Source organism: Alligator mississippiensis, chromosome 2, assembly GCF_030867095.1.
Source record: "Alligator mississippiensis isolate rAllMis1 chromosome 2, rAllMis1, whole genome shotgun sequence".
In the NCBI taxonomy this organism is placed as follows: Eukaryota; Metazoa; Chordata; order Crocodylia; family Alligatoridae; genus Alligator; species Alligator mississippiensis.
Genome location: NC_081825.1, coordinates 34,497,153 through 34,516,463, shown reverse-complemented (window position 1 = coordinate 34,516,463; position 19,311 = coordinate 34,497,153). Strand labels below are relative to the sequence as shown.

The window sequence follows — 19,311 nt, the reverse complement described above, 5'->3', positions numbered from 1 at the left end:
CAGCTGACAAAGGGCACCCAGGTTTCAACTTCTTGGTAAAAGGCTCCCCTTTTACCAAGAAGATCATGTTGTTGAGTTCTTATTTAACCTTGATTAGCTCAGGAACAAATTTTTGAGAGAAATTCTAAGGCAGTTGCCTGCAGCAGCTTTCAGCATAGCATGTTTGGGGTGGGGTAGAGCAAGTACAGAGCTCCCCTTGCACTGGTAAACTTAGGCACAATTAGGATCTAATACCCAATTCGAAAAGTGCATGTCCTGCTGAATATACATGGCATGGCAGGTGGCGTGACTGTTGGAATCATACATCAGATCCCACCATGCCTTAAAATAAAGATCTGTCAGGTCAAGGGCCTAAGTAACACTCTCTCAACCAAGTTCTACATACCTGGTAATCTTGGGAATTTTTGGCCTGAGGATTCAGTCCACTGGGCCTTGTCAGGTCCACTAACAGTTCAGAAACATTACCAATATCCACTTCAGTCAAAGGTGAAGATGCAGGGGCATAAAACAGCGTTCGCAGGGTTGGAAGGTAAGCTTCCTCAAAGCATTCCTGATTAGCCCTATTTTAAAAAGAAATAAACAAAAGTAAAATAAATAGAAATAACCAGGCATATTCTAACTTATCCCAAAATTTCCTCTTTCCTAACATGAAAATCCACAACCCCATTACAAAGTGGACCTCTCACCCTTATTCCCTGAAGAAACAGAAACAGTCCAGGCAGACTGTAAGGGTTCATTTTTGCTGCTCCAGTAAAGACAAAGCTAAGTCTTCAGACAGGCTCCAGATACAGAATTTCACTTCTGAGACTGCACCCCCAGAGCCTGTTCCTCTATCCAAAGGATTGGCTGTTTGGTAGACAGAGAAAGCAATAGGGCCTGGCCAATCCATATTGTTAAAAGGGCTCAGTTCACACATGCATTTTTTGTGCCATTTTCTACCAGTTTCAGACAGATTTTCTGCCTGAGATGTTCCTGTCCCACCCCACCCCAAACATGATGCTGGAAGCTGCTGCAGGAAGCAAGGCAGCTGCCTTGGGTTTTCGCTAGCAAGTCTGTTTTTTGAGCAAATCAAGGTTAAATAAGAACCAAACAACAATGAGAATTCACTAAGCAGAGTACTAATAAAAAGAATTCCTTCGTAGTTTTGTTTTCTTATAGCTCCAAGTAGGTGGCCTGATAAAGCCTTTTTGTAGATTCTAGAGAGAGATTAATCCAGATAGGTCTCCAGAAGTGCTGCCACTTCCAGTCTATCCTAGATATGTCTGTATCTGTCTTAAAAGCAATGCAGGCTCAGTAAGACCCATATGGATCCATGTACTTCCTTTGCTTAGAATGAAAAATAGTATTTTTAAATCAGCCTATGGGAACCTGAAATCGCAACTGCATGAGCCTTGATAAAATTAATCATTTAGAGTAAAAATTAAGATACTTAATGAATTGCAGGTGGGACAGTTGAAAGGGTTCTAGGATTTAGACTTACAGAAGAGCAAATTTTAAGAGTATTGACTGTTCTTGAATAAGAGACTGCTCCTTCCTCTGATGCGAAGCAGACAATCAAATCAACAAAAAGGATCCCTAGCAAGAGCCCTCATCTGCAGCAGCTTTGGCAGTATTTCTTCACTCGGATTGACCTCTCCCCCCACCCCGGGAAAATTAATTTCAGGCACATGTGTCTGAGCCAATAGCACTAGTCTCACTTGACAACAGATTCCAGGTTTTGGACATGGCTCTTTCTTTGCCTGATTAGTATTTCCAAAGCTCAACTACAGCAATAGAATTTCTTCTAAGTGAAAAATATTTCAACTCTAGGTATTAGCCTTTTTATCATATGTATGTTTCAGAGTCAGGAGAGATTTACTTAAGGAATTTATGATTACAGGAGAAGTCAGAAAGAAAAAAAGTATTAGTTGGTAAGTTTTTCTTTTCTGAATGGCAGGCATCCTCTTTCACAGCTGATGCTCTTCTAGCCCAAGAAGCTAGACAAGCACGTAGAATTGAACCCAATCAGTTCAGAAAAATCAATTCAACTAAATAGGCTTTGTACTGGGAGTTCCTAATCAACCTAGTTCTGAAGTATTTGGATGCTTTCATACTCAGATATTGAGAGAATTATTAAACATGGTTTTTCCCACCAATTTGGCCTGTTCTAAAATTATAGGAGTGTTGTTTCCTTGCTTTTCTCCTATAGCTTATCTTTTGTCATTCTCTTCCATGCTTTTTGAGTAAAAATAGGGAAGATTACCCATGAGGCATGAAAAGGAGTTGGAATCTGTTACCAATGACTCAGGGGTACACGCACAAAAAAAAAAAAATCACAAGCTTGACTTGGTGGTACATACAGTGAAGTATGTATTCAAGGCAATGTTCCTGAATGTTACTGCAACCAGGAAAGGTCTTGATACAGCTACGGTCACAGTCCATTATTCTACATTTAGAGACTGCAAGCAGAGCAGAGAAACTAGTTTTTCTTCATTACTAAAGTTCATAGAAATGGAGTGTGGGGGTGGGGTGGGAAGAGAAATCAAAAGGTCAATTAAAAGCTAGCTCAACTATTTTTATTAGCAATGCGTAGGCCACAGAAATATTACTCAACTTCCTATTGAAAATAATGGAATTATATCATTAAACAGTTCTGACTCTTATACTAAAAACAAGAACAAACTTATAAAGCAAAAATATGCCTTTGAGGGCAGATAGCCTTTTTTTTGGGGGGGGGGAAGAGGGGGTGAGGCAGAAAAAAAAGGAAGACTTTAAAGCTGCCAGTTTACTTTTTTATCTTATTTTCTAAACTTCACATCTCCACATCTAAAACTACATCAGCAATTCTGCTGCTAGTTCAGCCCTTTAAAGATGAATCTACCTACCTATCTGCATAACTGCTGAGCACTGTGCTCAGTGTTTCTTTTTGAAGTTCCACTGCAAATTCTCTAGTGATACTTCAGTCTGGCTGTGGCGTACAACACCATAAATACAGTAAAAAATGGTCCTTCTTAAAAATTAACATTTCATTAAAAAAAAAAAAGTCAAAGAAGTTGAATCTAAACTGCCATTGCACTTTCTTAGGGAGTTGGTTTAGGGACCTAAATTTTAAGGGGGGGGGGGGGCGCAAGAGAGGAGGAACAGAAGTAAAGGGGAATAAAGAAGGTAGACTTATTCAATTCGTATCCTCCATTAAATAAAACGATTTTTATTCTGGATTTTATTCTTATTCTTAATCTCCATGTCCCATATACAACATATGCAAAGAATAAGAACAAACTCTGCTAAAACTGCCAGAGAAGAGAAAGGCAACATATACTTCTAACATGGAGTAACAGAAAGATGTATACCTATTTGCATATGCAAACAGAGGGAAGAAAACTCCCAGACAATGTCTAAGTCGAGTATCATCTTCTGTCACTGGATTATACCACAACAAGACAAGGCGAGAAAGAAGTCTGGCACCAATTAATCTCCCAGAGAACATCAGTTTGACTAGGCCTTCTGCAGCTTCTGTCCTGAGTTCTGAAAACTTAAAAGTGCAAAAAATACTGTCATATACAAAAATGTAGTATTTTGACTGACATACATGGGCAAGTAAGGCCCAAACGTTAAAACAAACTGCATGTGAATGCATCCTGGCATCATGCCTGCAAAATTTAGTGCAGCTTAAGATTCCAATCGTTACCCTCAATGAAACATTATAATAGTATTCCCAGACAAAAAGTCATAACAATGAAGTAACTCCAAGTACATTGAATATACAAATCCATATTAACAGAATTCTAGAGTTTTCATATAATTAATTTTTATCTCCCTACAAAAATAAAATTAAAGATGACAGAAACTATAGAATAGTCTGATCTTATTTCATACAATATTTTACCTCACTGTCTAAGAAACTGGAAAGGAGTTGTAGAAGATTGTGAACTGTGTCTGTCTCTTCTTCAGCCTCTTTACATTTATTTTCTTCTTCCTCACAATCTCTACTTCTGATCTCTGCATCTTCACTTTCAGAATCACTAGTTTTTTTCACTTTGAATGGTTCTATTCCAAACAACATCAACTGGTCAAACACTGCTTTCAAAGCACTTAGCTTTACTGTGATATCATCAATTTGTAAAACCTGGATTGGGGGGGGGGGGGGGAAGAAAGATGGAAGAATGCTCAACTGCAGAGGTATTCAAGTTTCTTTTAATAAAGCAAAACTGACCCAAGCTTTACTTAACTGAGTTTTAGGGATTTAGTCATACAAATATATACAAAAATTGAAGAACTGCAACTTCATAATAGCACCAAAAAAAAACAACCACCCCAATTTAAATTTCAACTCCTAGTAATATGTAAAAGAAGGAACTATATCAGGGGACCCATTCAGTTCCCATTATACAATTAGCCCTGTTGGTCAGTACTCGTTTATGCAGTTGCAACCCATTTCTTGGCCCAAGAAAGTTTTTTACCTGTAGAAGTAATGCAAGGTGTTGATGGGCAAAGTCCTTGTCCTGCAATGCACAACAACCCAAACAAAGAACAGCCATATTTCTTACAGCTGGATGGACATTAGTTATTCCAGGCAGTATCTAACAACAACAATAGCTTTGGCATTAAAATTAACACGTAGTATTTTGTCCTAAACATTTGCAAACAAATACTTGGAAGATGCATGTTAAAAAGATATATAAAATGCAGTATACAAATGCATTTTTGACAAAGAGCCAGATTCTATTCTACCTGTTAGGTGCCTATATCACTTGCTCATGTCTCTGAAAAAATACTTAAGGCATCAACTTTTGTAGAAGGCTAAATCACAAAAAATGCAGTAACAAAATAGAAGACCCATGCATCACTTCCATTAATGGCTTTTCCTAGGTGGAATAGGGTGGCATTTGGGTGCTCAAGAGGAAATCTACACACTACCTTCTATCGCATATACCACATTCACTTGCATTTATGCACTAGCAAGACAAAACTGAGTGCATGTTGTCTGATGATTTGCTTTTGGGGCCTACATTATTTAAGTAGGTAGCTTTTACTTCTCACACACACCAAATACACCGACATATATCATTGCAGAAAAGAGTGGGAAACTGCCTATTAACAGCTGAGTCCAATAGGCATTAATCACATATTGGATCTGCGTGCATGTGTGCAGCCGCAGCATGCACACAGCCAGGAATGCAGCCCAGTAGCATAGAGAGCAGTGTCTAGCTGGTAAGTCGGGCAGGCAGACTGAGGCCCCCATTTTGAGGGAGAGAGGGAGGGAGTGGGGTAGGGGCTGCCCATCTAGGGCAATGAGTGCGACCCTACTAAGAGCAGGACAAAACCACTGCATCGGTACCAAGAGTACTTTAAAAATTGAAGTTAAAAATTATAAATGAATACATATTTATACATATGCAAAGGTACAAATCCTACTAAAGATAAATGCCTTTTTTGTATGCTTATGGTTATCACAACAGTTTGGAGATGCAAGCATTACAAGACTAATTTTTCTACGTGTGATACTTAAGACAAAATGAAATTAAACTAGAACAAATACATTTCAATTTATATATCTGTAAAGTTGTAGGGTTTATCGTTACATACCAGAGATTCAACGATTCCATTCATGGTTGAACCTATTCCTTTCACAAATGACATCTGCTTGAGAAGTTCATAACAAATCATCAAACACTTCAGTAGTGTTTCAGGATCATTCTTAAGGACAAACAAGAAGTTTGTTGTTTGGAAAGGAAGACAAATAAATAATTTTTTTTTCTATTCAAGTGAAATGCTATCCTTATACTACACACACGCTCATGAGTGCTACTCAGCATCTACCTATTGGCATCCAAGTGAAAACAGATTACTGTTTGCTGAATTTGAAATTCACTTTTTCATTTATCACTAAGAGCATTAAGGATAAAAACCCAATATACAAAGGTTTAATTACAACCTTACTCAAGTACATGAACTGTGCAAGAAAAAAATATATTAAAAAAAAAAATCAGCAGTTAAATTATAATGCATTTTACTAACGTGCACAACAATTCAACTTTCAAATTTAAGTGCCACAGTGAAACTGAAGCCAATGAAATGCTGGCTTGCAGCTTTAAATACACACACAAGGAAGTCACAGGCCTGTTCAGCACTTTGATAATATTTTTATTCACTGGTTTGTAGTTACCTGTCTCAAAATATACCATGCAAGTGCTGGTATGGGGATGGGGAGTCTGGGGAAGGATGGAAGAGATTAATAAAAAGAAGAGAACCTTTTCCACACGCATTTCTTTAATTTCAGGCTGCTCTGCTTCTTTTATCAGATCATTTTTGATATGTTCCAGCTCAGTTATTTTCTCTTTTAACACCGATGCATGATTAAAATCCTGAAGATCAATGCACTCCTCCAAAGCTACTTTTGCTTCAAAAAGTTTCACTTTTATTTCAGCCAGCTAAAATGGAATACCAAGAAAATATAAAGTGACAGTATTGCAACTAAATCTTTACAAGCTGCAAACTTATGCTAAAAATATTTGTACACAGACTCATGAACAGCATGTGCCCCTGGCAGCTGGAGGGGCACAGCTACACCAGTGGTAGCGGGAGCCCCCACAGACACTGCAGGCACTGTCAGTAGCGGAGGCGGGGTGGCGAGCACCACCCATGGGTGCAGTGCACCCCTATGCATCATCCCTGCATAGACTAGTCCATATACTCATCTTTTAAATATTTTATTATAAAATAAAAAGATCTTTCAGTAGAAGTTATGTCCACTGACTTCACATGATCTAAAACTTATTTACCTTAAGCTGTTGCTTTCTTATTTCAGTTGCATCTATAGGCTTATCAAACGTAACAATTGGTTCACGTACTTCTGAGATAATTTCTGCAACCTAATATTGGAGGCAAAAATTATTAGTCTGCATTTAAGAAATGAGGAAACATACATTTTACTCATATACAACAAACACTTTAAAAAAAAAATAGTTGTTGGAAACTGTGGTGCATGTCTTAAGGAAATGTGGGGAGCAGAGGGTCCAATCTTCCAGGAGTCAAATGTACCAGCTCTTTAATACAAGTAGGCAGACAACAGTGCATGCCAGAGCAACTAAGGGGCCATGCAGCTTAAAAACTGGGGCCAGGCTGTTCAGGTCAATCAGCAGGGTCAGCTGAAGGACCACTGCAGTTGGAATGAAACTGGCCAGATCCCCTGAGTCAGTTGGGCTAAAATGGTAGGTACAACTGGCTGCCCACCAAGTTCAAGAAATGAGTCCGGACACTTTAGCTCAAAACAGTGACAGCAGCTGAAGACCTGATCCTACAAAAGCCAAATTGCCCAACCTCACTTCTTGAGCAAGGCAGGTACAATGTCCCACAGCTACAGGGTTAAAACAGAACCACCATTACAGGGTTCTGTTCCCCTCCTCCTGTATATTTCTGTAATTTTCTTATGAAAATACTCTACTTACTGGTATTGTCAAGGACATTTTTTTTTATTTGGTCGACATTCCAAAAAAACAAGGTGTGCATCTTATACATGGAGCATGATATACAAGAAAAAAAGATATATACTTGGTCTTCTTACATTAAAAGTAATTCCTCTGCATACATTATGAGCTTTCATTCAGATAAAATTACTATGGAAAATCTCCAGGATAATCAATAGTGCTTTTTGAAAACACTGCCCCACCAGCAAGAGGTGTGAAATTTCCTAATGTCCGCAGAATGCACATATTAACATAGTATATTATAGTTAGAGCAATATGGTCATTAGAGCTAAGATAGCCAGAGTGCTCCAGGCATAGTCCTTTTTCAGTTACTCATTCATGACTTCTAGGGGTGCACCGTAGAGATTTTCAGCGCCAATACCAATAGCCAATATTTAAGGAGACATATCCAATACTGATCCAATATCCAATACAGCTGCCTCCAGGTGGCAAGTCCGGTGTGGTGGAAGTGGAGAGGAGAGGAGAGGGGAGGGAAGGGGCAGATCAATGCCCCACACAGTGAGGGAAGGGGCAGGGGGGTAGCTCTCACCTCTGCTTGCACCCTGGGAGGGCAGGGTTGGGGGGATGCATTACCCTGGATCTGCATGGCACAGAGCAGGCTGCAGCTGTGGGGTGGAGCTGGTGCTGTGCACGGCTCTTCTCGCCAAGGGCTGGTCTTAGAGCAGGCTCCGGCAACACTGGGAGGAGGCTGCAGCCCCCCCAAATTTTGCCACAGCTCCACTCCCAGCCCCATATCACCACCACCCACCCAGCATAGCCCTGGCTGAACACCCTGCCTTCACCCAAATGTCAGGAAAAGACGTGGCTGCATCGGATGGTGCTGTGGGGCTGGGAGCGGAGCTGTGGTGAAACCTGGGGTGGCTGTAGCCTCCTCCTAGCGCTGCCAGAGCCTGCTCCAAGCCTGGCCCCTAGAGAGAAGAGCCACTCACAGTGCTGGCTCCACCCCTCAGCTGAAGCCTGCCCTGCACCATGCAGATCCAACCCGCCTGCACCCCCCATCTCACCGTGCAAGCAGCAGCAGGAGCTGCCCCTAACCCACGAGCCACGCCCCCTTCCCACCCCAGCTGGGCAGCACCTGTCCCTGCCCCCTCCCTCACCATGGGGGGTGTTGATCTGCACCCCTACCTCCCTTCCCTCCCCACTCCCCTTCCGACTTAGCAGCTCTCCACACTGCCGGCTCTGCTCTGTGCTGTGCCACGGCTATGCACAGCACGGGCATTTATCAGCCAAAGCATCAGCCCCATAGGGCCAATATCTGATATAGACAGTTTTCTTCATATCGGTACCGATCCGATATCAGGCTGATGTATCAGTGCACCTCTAGTGACTTCTTTCCAAAAAGTATGGAGGGGGTAAAATAAATGGAAGGGGGAAAAAGTATGCAAATATGGGTTTGAATCATCTTTAAAGTAGTGCTTTAGAATGTTCTGCAAAAATTGGATTGAGATCTGGCATGTTAAAAGACCTCTATGAACTGGAAAAATCAAGAGCACACTAAATTTAAGGTGATATTGGTGTTGAACATGCTAGTACATGGCCAGTCAAAAGGCACATACCATAAGCTGCGCAAGTGTCAGCTAATTTACATACAGAATAGATGTGCACATCTACTAAGGTGAATGATAACTTAGGCTAGCCTGGAAAAGGAAATAAGAATCTAAATGCTGACAAATATAGTTGATTTCTGCTACTTCCATTATAATACTTTGTGAAGGCAAGTTGTTATAGGACCTAGACGACGGCTAAAGTTACTTACAGTCTCAATTCTTTTGTCATCATCTTTAATAATACTGAGCAATCTTTCCGCAAGTGAAGATATAAGAGACAATGAAGTGGTAGGTAGAATAAGTATCTCCTGCAAAACAGCCAACAGACGTTTCCTGCAATTAAAAAAAGAAAAACAAAAAAGATATACTGTTTTTAAAATTACAGCTTCCTTTCTCAAATTTCATAGCTAATATTAAATCTATTTTCTGTATCCTAAAGAATATTTATTACTAGAATACTAGAATGTTCTTCACTATGCTAGTGAATCATTTTTCCCTTAATCAATAGTGTTTAGTGGCCTTGTTTTACCAGTTAACACTGAATTTTCTATATAAGTGAGATACTGATCTAAAATCAGGGCCGCCCAACTGGCAGATCACAGGCCATATGAGACCTGCAATGGGTTAATGTGCAGCCCCCAGACTCCTATCCAGCTGCCACTCCTCCTATTGCTCTGGCTGCTGTTCTAGCCAGGGTCTCTAGGCTCCCCCCTCCTTTCCTTAACTTTCACTTCCTGCTCCCATGCCAAAGGGTGTGGTAGCATAGCTCAAAGCACTAGGGAAGTCCACAGCAGGGTCCAGCAAGGGAGCAAAGGTGGGAGCTATCTGCCTGTGCAGTGCAATGGTTGCCCACATTTGCATTATAGCTGGCACGTGTGGTAGGGGGTGCAGCCCAAGGACCCACAACCCAAACTGAGCAGGCACTAAGTAGTTGGACAACACTGATCTAAAAGAAGACAAATGCAATAAAAACAGTATGGATTAGAGCCTCTTAAACATTTAGTAAATTAATATCTATTTGCCCTGGCTCCCTGTCAAAGCTGGCTGGAGCCAGGGGCAGTAGGAACCAGAGGGAGCTCTCAGCAGGATTGCAGGCTTCAGCAGCCCAGCCCCACCCACCCCCAGCCAGTTCCCCAATTTCCTGCCCCCGCCCTGCTCCAGTACCATGTGGCTGTGGCTTCCGGTTGCATCCCTGGACCACAGAGCATGGGACCGTGCTGGTAGGGGTATGTATGTGTGTTCACGGGCATGTGGGCAGGCACAGGGGCAGTGTGTGGGCGGGTGTGTGTTCATAGGGCGAGTCCCACACGCACACCCCTCCATACACATGCATCTACGCCTCCCCTCCTACTGCCATACACAAACCCTAGCCACTCTCCCCACATACACACAGCCCCCACAAACCTATACCCACCCCCCACAATATACAAGAATAAGACTTCATTTTAAGCTATTGTGCAGTCACCTCTGCATACACTACACAAACGCATGTAAATCAGGACAAAAACATTTTTTAAATCAAATTAATGAATGTTGTAGATGATCACTTTTTAGAATATAATTTGGTATTTTTCTGGTTCTGAGACTGCAAAACCCCTTGCTGAAAGAAGTACTTCCAGGGGCAAGGGGAGGGACTTCTGGTCCCAAGATGGCACCCAGAGGGTGGGGCACCTGTTAAAGGGCAGGCTACCCACGCAGTCCTTGACAGCTTGCCAAAACTCAGTAAGCGGCCCTCCACCCGAAATAATTGCCCACCCCTGCTATAGACACTTTTTTTATTACCTATTCTGATATTTCAAAGAACTTTACTCCTTCAAATAAAACTGCTGATTTGGCAGACTTATTACTATTTAATGAACTGGGAAGACTTTGAAGTACAGTTACATTCAGAAAGAGACAAATGAGTATACACAAGAGATGATGTTCCAAGCGTATGATTTTTCCATGACTTGCATATTTGCTCAAGTTGGAAGAAAGACATTTGAATGAATCAGTCAACTTGGCTTGGAACTTAAATGGAAATCTATGTCACCAACACCAAGTCATGAAGGATATTCAGTTGGCACTTAACTGTTCTGGCCAGAAAAAGAAGTGAATACACTACCTTGTTAACAGTGGGTCTGAAGTAACAAAAAAATATTTAATACTTAATTTCCTACTAGAGTAAGCAAATAGGACTCAGCGCATACCTGGAAATCATGCTATTGATTGCTGAATTTTGACTGGTTGATTAGGTTCTTTCTTAAAAACACATTCTAGGTACAAGGTCACAGATTTCCCTACTAAATGTCAAAGATTCAAATAAAAACAAAAATCAAAAAAATCAGACGAATAATATTAAGTTTACCTTCCCCCCTCTTCAGTGGTATCCATACAGCCTATAAGAAGACTCAGCTGCTGACCTATAAATTCTTTTGTCATCAAGTGTTCAATACAAGAAAAATCTTCCCTTTGTTTTTCACTGAGAACTGGAATGCTCTGAAGGTAACTGAATGCAAAAAAGAAGACATCATTAAATGCATTGTTTTCACTGCAATGTCAAAAAAATACAAAAAGGCAACTTTTCCTTAGTATTTTCATATAACAAAAAGATTCTCTACCCCCCCCACTTCAATTCCAGAAGTTTCATAATTATTTTATTGTGAATGCTTATGGGTTTTCCTTTTTGAAAAATTGTAAGTTCTAGTCTATTTAGAAGACAAGCAATTTGGGTATTTCAAAATGTATAAAAAGTCCACACAACCCCAATATTGAGATGCCTAAATTAGCATAAAGTTAAGCACTTGAAAGCATTCTAAAAAAAAAAAAAAAAATTATAAAGTTTAATCATGCCCCCTTGTGTTTATCTTTAAATATACATACATAAACCATTTCTCAAATATACCCTTGAATATTTTTCTACTTAGGCAACAAGCATAATATTTAATAACCACATCCATATAGAACCCTGGAAAATCTTACGTGAGAAGTACCCAGTAATTCATTCTTAGATTGGTGAAGTGTGGCAACCATAGAGCAAGAAAGAAAAATGTGGGTATTATGGAGACAGAAGCAGTTATACTGGAAAAAAAAAAATCCTAAATAATTCACAAAATATTTCCTGTAATATAGATCATGGTATGCTTTTTGGACAAACGTCAATATGGATTTTAAAAAAAAAGTGGGGGAGACATCATTTGTGCAGATGAGTTAATGGTGTAAAGCAAAATAAAAAAAATATGACAAGGCACCTACTTTTCTGATCAGCTGCTGGGTTAATAAGTAATTTCATGCTGGAAACACCTGTGATCCAGGATATGCGCTGGATACTAACACATTTCTAGATAAAGTCAGCAGTTCTGCTTTTGTTCCTAAGCAATTATGGTCCCAAATACCCGAGCTTCTGCTCTTAGGGTACCACTGTGCTGTCATAAAATCAACTGATCAAGGATCTTAAATTATCAAATATGATCTGAAATGGGAGGGGCTTGTGGGCACCGAGACATCTGTAAGTATGGAAGTTGCTTCATATCTGGTCCTGTAAAACCTAGTTTCTCTTATCCCAGTTTGCTAGCTGTGAAGAAAAAGTGGCAGGAAGAATTCACAGAAGACTTGCAGGAAGGCAGGAAAAGTTATTATGGACAGGTATGTCAAATTTATGGCCTACAGAGCTGTCCTAGGCGACCTACTGGGCTACCAAAAAGTTGGGGCAGGGGAATGGACATGGCCTGCCACAGAATTACACTTACACTTAATATAGATCTGCCTTCCCGTTGTTTTTGCTGCGCTCCAGTACAAAACAAAATGTTATTCTTTTCCTTTATCAACAGCTTCAACTCCCTTATCCAGATCTGTCATAAGCACCATATCCATGAGCATTAGTTGCTTCCTCTTCAAATTAATATTGATACCAACTCTTAATCTGCCATCTCTTCTCTGATTTTAAATTGAGATAGTCACTAGCTTCCCAGCAGCAGATGTCTTTAGTCTATTATCAGTTTTTGGCTAGATGTTTTCCCCAAATTTTATTTTGCACACTCAGTGGTACATGGATGTGGTAAAAGAATTTCTGCCACTATAGAACGTTACATAGGTGAACCGCTTTCTACCAGGACAAAGGAACAAGTTCTTTCAGTTCAAGAGCTGGGATTACATTCTACATGACATAACGATGGCACAGCCATATTTTTGCATTACAAACTTCCTAGCTCTAACAGAATCTTTTATTTGTTTCTGTTAAAATTGGCAACAGCCACAATAAGGCTGGATCGCATTGACTCTCCCAATGCAATTTTGATAGGGCTTATAACTCCCACTCATAAATGCTGTGACTTCAATTTAGTCACAATCCCTAGTTTAGGAACTGCTGCAATATAATGTCACAAGCTGAACCAAACTTCAGCACAAAGGTGTTGGCCCTGGAAGCATGGATGAAGACAGGTAGCCCTGTGTGCAACAAGATCGCTTTTTTTTCCTCTCTCTTTTCACTTTAGCTTCTGTTAATTGACTTCACTCAGCATTAACACAAATGTTTCTTAGTATTCATAAATTTGTTCTTGGTATTAGGCAGTGTAAGCTACTACTTTTTATTGATAATAACGATTACAACTTCACTATGAATAATCACTCCACCATCAGATGCTAGGAATGCTCAAGGAGTCGTTTCAGTAAGAGCAGCAACTCTCTTCACAGCTTCCACTTTAGTATTTAAAAAAAATCATAAAACTGTTTCCCCACTTGGAACTTCATAAATTAGACATAAGTAGGGGAAAAAATTCTAGTACTTAACCTGAAATGGTATACTGCTGACATAATACAACACGATAACTGAAGAAAGCACCACTGAGTTTTACCTTGCTGCCTCTGATTTTAAAAAGAGAATCTAGAAGTGAGCCATCTTGCCCAGTCTCTTTAAACAGTACAGATAATAAAGACTACAGAGACCCCAACAGGTAATTGTTCTTAAAGATTCCAATATTGCTTGTATGAGGACACATGGGCATTACATGTGGGAACACATTACCAAGAACAGAGCTGGAGGTTTATTCTACAGTATTTTATTTTTATCAGCAGCCTCAGTCTTGGACTTCAAGAACATCAGTGAAGGAGTCGAGCAAGGCCTGTTATCTATTAATCCACAAGATCTGAGAATACATTTAACCATAAAAATGAACTTGTTTGCTATCTGACATTTGTGGGGAAAAGCTATTTATAACTAGGGACATATTTAATTTGTGGTTCTGCAGTTTTTGCATAAACTGCAAAACAACAAACAAAGCCAGGAAATATTCCATCAACCACCCCCCCAAAAAACAGCTTATTGATCATATAATACACTGCTTTAGAACCTCCCAATCCTTACTGCAATACTTAGACAATGTGGCAATCCCCGTAGCCACACGTGATCAAGATTTATTCTCTACAGCAAGGGGCAGGGCCTCTCCACCAATCTACAAGAGGTGGGGCTCCCAGGAAATGGTTGTGAAATTGGCCCTTCCTGGCACGAGCATGCTGCAAAAATGGCTTGTCTCGCCGCAAGTTAAATAGATCCCTATTTATACCAATTTGATGAACATTTGAAGACTTTCCAGAAACGAAGTAGTGCACACAGCAGCAACATTCTTATGAGAAAACAAGTTAAACAAATTCCATTTCCATACTGTCACTCATTAATTTCACCAATATATTGTGATGATATGTACAAATTTCATAGATTTCATAGACATTAGGGCTAGAAGGGACCTCGGAAGATCATCAAGTCCAGCCCCCCGCCCAAAGGGCAGGAAGTCAGCTGGGGTCATAGGATCCCAGCAAGATAAGCATCCAGTTTCATCTTGAAGGTGTTCAATGAAGGCACTTGAACAACCTCCGGTGGCAGGCTGTTCCAGACCTTGGGGGCTCGGCCAGTAAAGAAATTCTTCCTTATGTCCAGCCTGAAACGATCTTGTAGTAGTTTATGACCATTCGACCTAGTCGTCATCCCTTGGGGCGCTCTGGTGAACAAACGTTCCCCCAGATACTGGTGGTCACCCCTGATAAACTTATAGGTGGCCACCAGATCACCCCTGAGCCTGCGCTTTTCCAGGCTAAAGAGCCCCAGGGCTCTCAGGCTGTCATCGTAGGGTCTGCTTCCCTGACCTCTGATCATGCGCGTGGCTCTTCTCTGGACTCTCTCAAGCTTCTCCACATCCTTTTTGAATTGTGGAGCCCAAAACTGGACGCAGTACTCCAGCTGCGGCCTCACTAAGGCTGAGTACAGGGGGAGAATGACGTCCCGGGATTTGCTTGAGAAGCATCTATGAATGCAAGCCAGCGTTTTGGTTGCTTTACTAGCCGCAGCATCGCATTGCAGGCTCATGTTCATCTTGTGGTCAATGATGACCCCCAAGTCTCTTTCTTCCATAGCGCTAGCCAACATAGCACTGCCGAGCCTATAAGAATGCTTCGGGGTTTTTTTCCCCCAAGGTGGAGAACCTTGCATTTATCGGCGTTGAACACCATCAGATTCTCATCCGCCCACTTGCTGAGCCTGTCCAGGTCAGCCTAGATCATCCGCCTGTCTTCTGGTGTGGATGCTTTGCCCCAAAGTTTGGTGTCATCGGCGAACTTGGCCAGTCCGCTTCTGACTCCAGTGTCCACATCGTTAATGAAGATGTTGAACAGTATGGGTCCAAGGACAGAGCCCTGGGAGACCCCACTGGTCACAGGACACCACGATGAGTGACTTCCATCAATTACTACCCTCTGGGTCCGACCCCGGAGCCAATTTTCCAGCCAGTGGATCGTGGAGGACCCAAGGCGACAACTGGCCAGTTTCTCCAAGAGACGATCATGGGACACCAGATCGAAGGCTTTTTTGAAGTCAAGATATATGACATCAATCTCATCTCCCTTGTCCAGGTGATAGGTCACCTGGTCGTAGAAGGAAATGAGATTGGTCAAGCAAGACCTACCCACAACAAACCCGTGCTGGCTATCCCTTAAGATGTTGGCGTTGGCCAGTCCATTAAGGATGGCCTCCTTAATAAACTTTTCTAAGATCTTCACAAAGGTGAAGTAGAAGAGAATTCAAAAAGATATTTATGCAGATGGTTCTTTTTTCTTGTCATTTAACTATACAAATTTATTTTGACCACAGCTAAGAAACATTTGTGACTTCTCTTCTCCATTTTACCTACAGCTGTCACGTACTTGTGTTAGCTTCAACAGTTTTTCCTATGTTTATTTCTGGTAAAATATTTCCATACAAGTGATTTTGGCTGCCCCACTTCCCATAATTATTAATGTCTCACCCACTAGAATGCAAGTGTCTAGATTATAAAACATTTCTTGCATTTTAAATCAGCCACTTGCTACCCAGTTCTGTTTGTATCTGTTACTCTATCAGAAGGTCAGTAAACTAAAATGTTCTCAGGCATTTTCCTCTTTCTACTCGGGACATTTTCACTCAGGACCCAGATCACAGATGGACAGAAAGCAGGCAGCTTCTCTCCTAATACATGCAAAATGCACTTATTTTCTTCCTGACCATCTTTTTTTCCCCATTTCCACTGCCTACATCAAGACATTTAGACTCGCTGGAATATTTGAGCGTGAATAGTCCATTGGTAGTCAGTTGACATTATTTAACTGGCTTGCCATCCCAACTATCATTGACTGAAGTTGATGGAATTTTTTAAAGTTCCAAAAGATCTTAACTTCCACAATCCCTAAATATGCAATAAAACAACAATATTCTCTTAAGACTTCACCTGCACTCAGAATAGACAGCTCTGATCTGCCAGACAGTGTGTATGCATCCTTCCATAAATTAAATGAGCATGATCCTGCATAGGTTTGCAGGGTAAACCAAGACTTCCTCAACAACTGATTTATTGCTTGAGCCTAAGTGGTACCTGGTAGTACAGAATGCAGTAAGGCTAGGTGAGCTGAATGAGGAAAAATGCAAAAGCTCATTAAGTAAAAGAACAGGGGATGGAGACTGATAGAAGAATATCAGGGAAAAGAATAACTCATAACCACTGGAGTGCTCTATTCTCCAGAGCCTGAAATGGAACCCAGGATTTTCAAACTCAGACACTCATTGCTGCCTAGCAAATATTTGTGAAACAAACTGACAGTGTGTCTTATCCCCAGTAGTGACAGCTACACAAAGGATAAACAGCATTGTGCCATCAGCCATTTACTCTGTTAGCTCAAATGAGAGAGGACTATTGCTCTAGATCTCAACATCCTAATCCTGATTACCCAAATTGAAGAGGGTCAAGTTGGTTGGATTTGACATAACAGGTTTCAGACTGCTTCATAAAAAGTTAGGAATTTACACTCAAAAGATAAGTAAATGAACATCAAGGTTCAAAACGGTCAAATATTTAAAAGTTGGGAAATTCCAAATTTAAGGTTGACAATATAAACTTAATTTAACTGTTCTGTGCATATGTACTGATACACACTTTCATTACACAACCACATGATATTATTAAGACAGGATCCCTGCCTCATTCTGTAACAAAGCAAGGACAGTGCTTATTCAATGGCTAGCTTTAATTTAATACCTTTTTATCCTCCTCATTCAAATGTATGGCCTCATAAATTACCTACTGCTTTATTTTTTGACATTTCTTAAATTGATTTTGCAGCTTTAATGTTCTTTGAACAAAATATAAGAACAAGTAACATTGCACAAATTGAAAATCCAGAGATAAGATCAGATACAAGACCGATGATCTTCAATCTGTGAATGTGTGTTAATCATTTAATCCTTATCCTTACCCTCCAATTCATGCACATGTTTGCTGATTTCTTTACTATAAGCATTTGATATCATAAGGAATGGTTATACATCAATAAATTAAACTAATCTCTCCTATTCCTTTTTTTTTTTTTTTTAACCACACACTTTAGAGATTAAAATTTAAAGTTTAAAATATATTTACCTTAGCAGATATTCTGCATAGATGGCAGGTTCTGGCACAATCCGCTCTAATAAAGCTTCACCTTCTTCACCCTTTGACTTTAGATACTCACAAAGAGATCTCCAGTACAAAGCATTTTCAGCAGTAAGCTCTTCCACTGGAATCATTTTTCTGATAAGTATAGACACATACAGAGAAACTGTTGATATCAGCTAAAATATTAAAACATAAAACGCAATTTTCAATTAGTTTTCCCTGAAAATTTAACTAGCAAAGTTCAGTTCACAGGAAAAAAGTGCTGATACTGTTTGAGTGAAACACAAAAACTATTTCAATAATATTTGAGAGTCGTTCTGCATGTATGTACAAATGATGGCATGATGTGCCACGAAGTTCAATGTTAACGCAGGAAAAACATTTGAAAGAGTCCATGTGATGGATAGAAATAAGATGCAACCCTAGAACCATCCTTTTTCATTTTCCACTTCATTCGTTACATTCAAGATTGATCATTTTGCTAAAATAACTAACTAAAGCCATTTGTCATCCGTATTTTGATGCAGACTTCCCACTTAACAGCAAGTAACCTGCCAAGGACAAACTCACATACGTATTCCAATTAGCAGCCCCAAACACCCACAATGAACTTGACACTACGGCTAAAAAGATGGGATGAGACAAATCCACAAAAACAGTTTGCAGAATTCTGCAATACAGCACACAATGTGTTTGCTGTGTTAGTATTACACACTGATCAAATCATCTCTTTCTTTGAGCAATGAATGTGCAGAACCCCTTGAGTCTCACTATAGCAGTTTTTCAATCCTTTCAATCAGGGGTATCAAATTCATTTGGCCTTGTGTAGTTCTCTCACAAGATGGATGACCCACATCCAGATCTAGCTTGGAAGCTACTCACCACAAGTGCCAGCAGTAAAGGAGATAACAGTACAACTGACAGAGACAGTGTAGTGTGTTAGTGCCAGTAACCAAGGAACTAACAGTGCTGCTTGCTGTTCAATATACCTGGATACTGCTATGGAAGCCGCTGTGCCAGAGAAAAGCAAAAGGGCTTGAGCAGCTGCTATATTTACTCCTCAGCTGTTGGTGCTGACAAAGGGGCTCTGACAGTCTCAGCAAGAAGCCCTGCTGGCCAAATGACCCATGAACCATACGTCTAACAGTCTCTATTTAAAATGTTCCTGCGGGTTTTTTGAATCCTATCCCTTTTTGCAGCATCTTCCCTGAACCGTAACACCACAACTAGATGAAGTACTCTAACAGTGTTTACAGTAATGCCAAATTGAAAAGGCAAGACAGCAAAACCCCAGTTGCGAATCATGAGTATAGAGCATGATACTCTTTCAGCTCATTTCTCCATAATAAAGAACACTATTCCCCCCCC

General features: G+C 40.4%; 1 protein-coding gene across 4 annotated transcripts in view; it reads right to left on the bottom strand.

The window, feature by feature from the left end:
• NCAPG (non-SMC condensin I complex subunit G) overlaps positions 1-19,311 on the bottom strand; it is a 39,830-nt gene that overhangs the window by 9,631 nt on the left and 10,888 nt on the right. For 2 of the 4 annotated variants that reach the window (XM_019480045.2, XM_006267224.3), the window contains exons 7-16: positions 17,929-18,078; positions 11,361-11,501; positions 9,223-9,346; positions 6,762-6,851; positions 6,231-6,410; positions 5,566-5,676; positions 4,440-4,559; positions 3,866-4,105; positions 3,330-3,511; positions 386-560 (exon numbers count right to left, since the gene is read on the bottom strand). In XM_019480045.2, the coding sequence (XP_019335590.1) occupies positions 386-560; positions 3,330-3,511; positions 3,866-4,105; positions 4,440-4,559; positions 5,566-5,676; positions 6,231-6,410; positions 6,762-6,851; positions 9,223-9,346; positions 11,361-11,501; positions 17,929-18,078 (1,513 nt within the window). The remainder of the gene's footprint in view (positions 1-385; positions 561-3,329; positions 3,512-3,865; positions 4,106-4,439; positions 4,560-5,565; positions 5,677-6,230; positions 6,411-6,761; positions 6,852-9,222; positions 9,347-11,360; positions 11,502-17,928; positions 18,079-19,311) is intronic. The other 2 variants (XM_019480053.2, XM_019480059.2) reach the window with 2 other exon arrangements.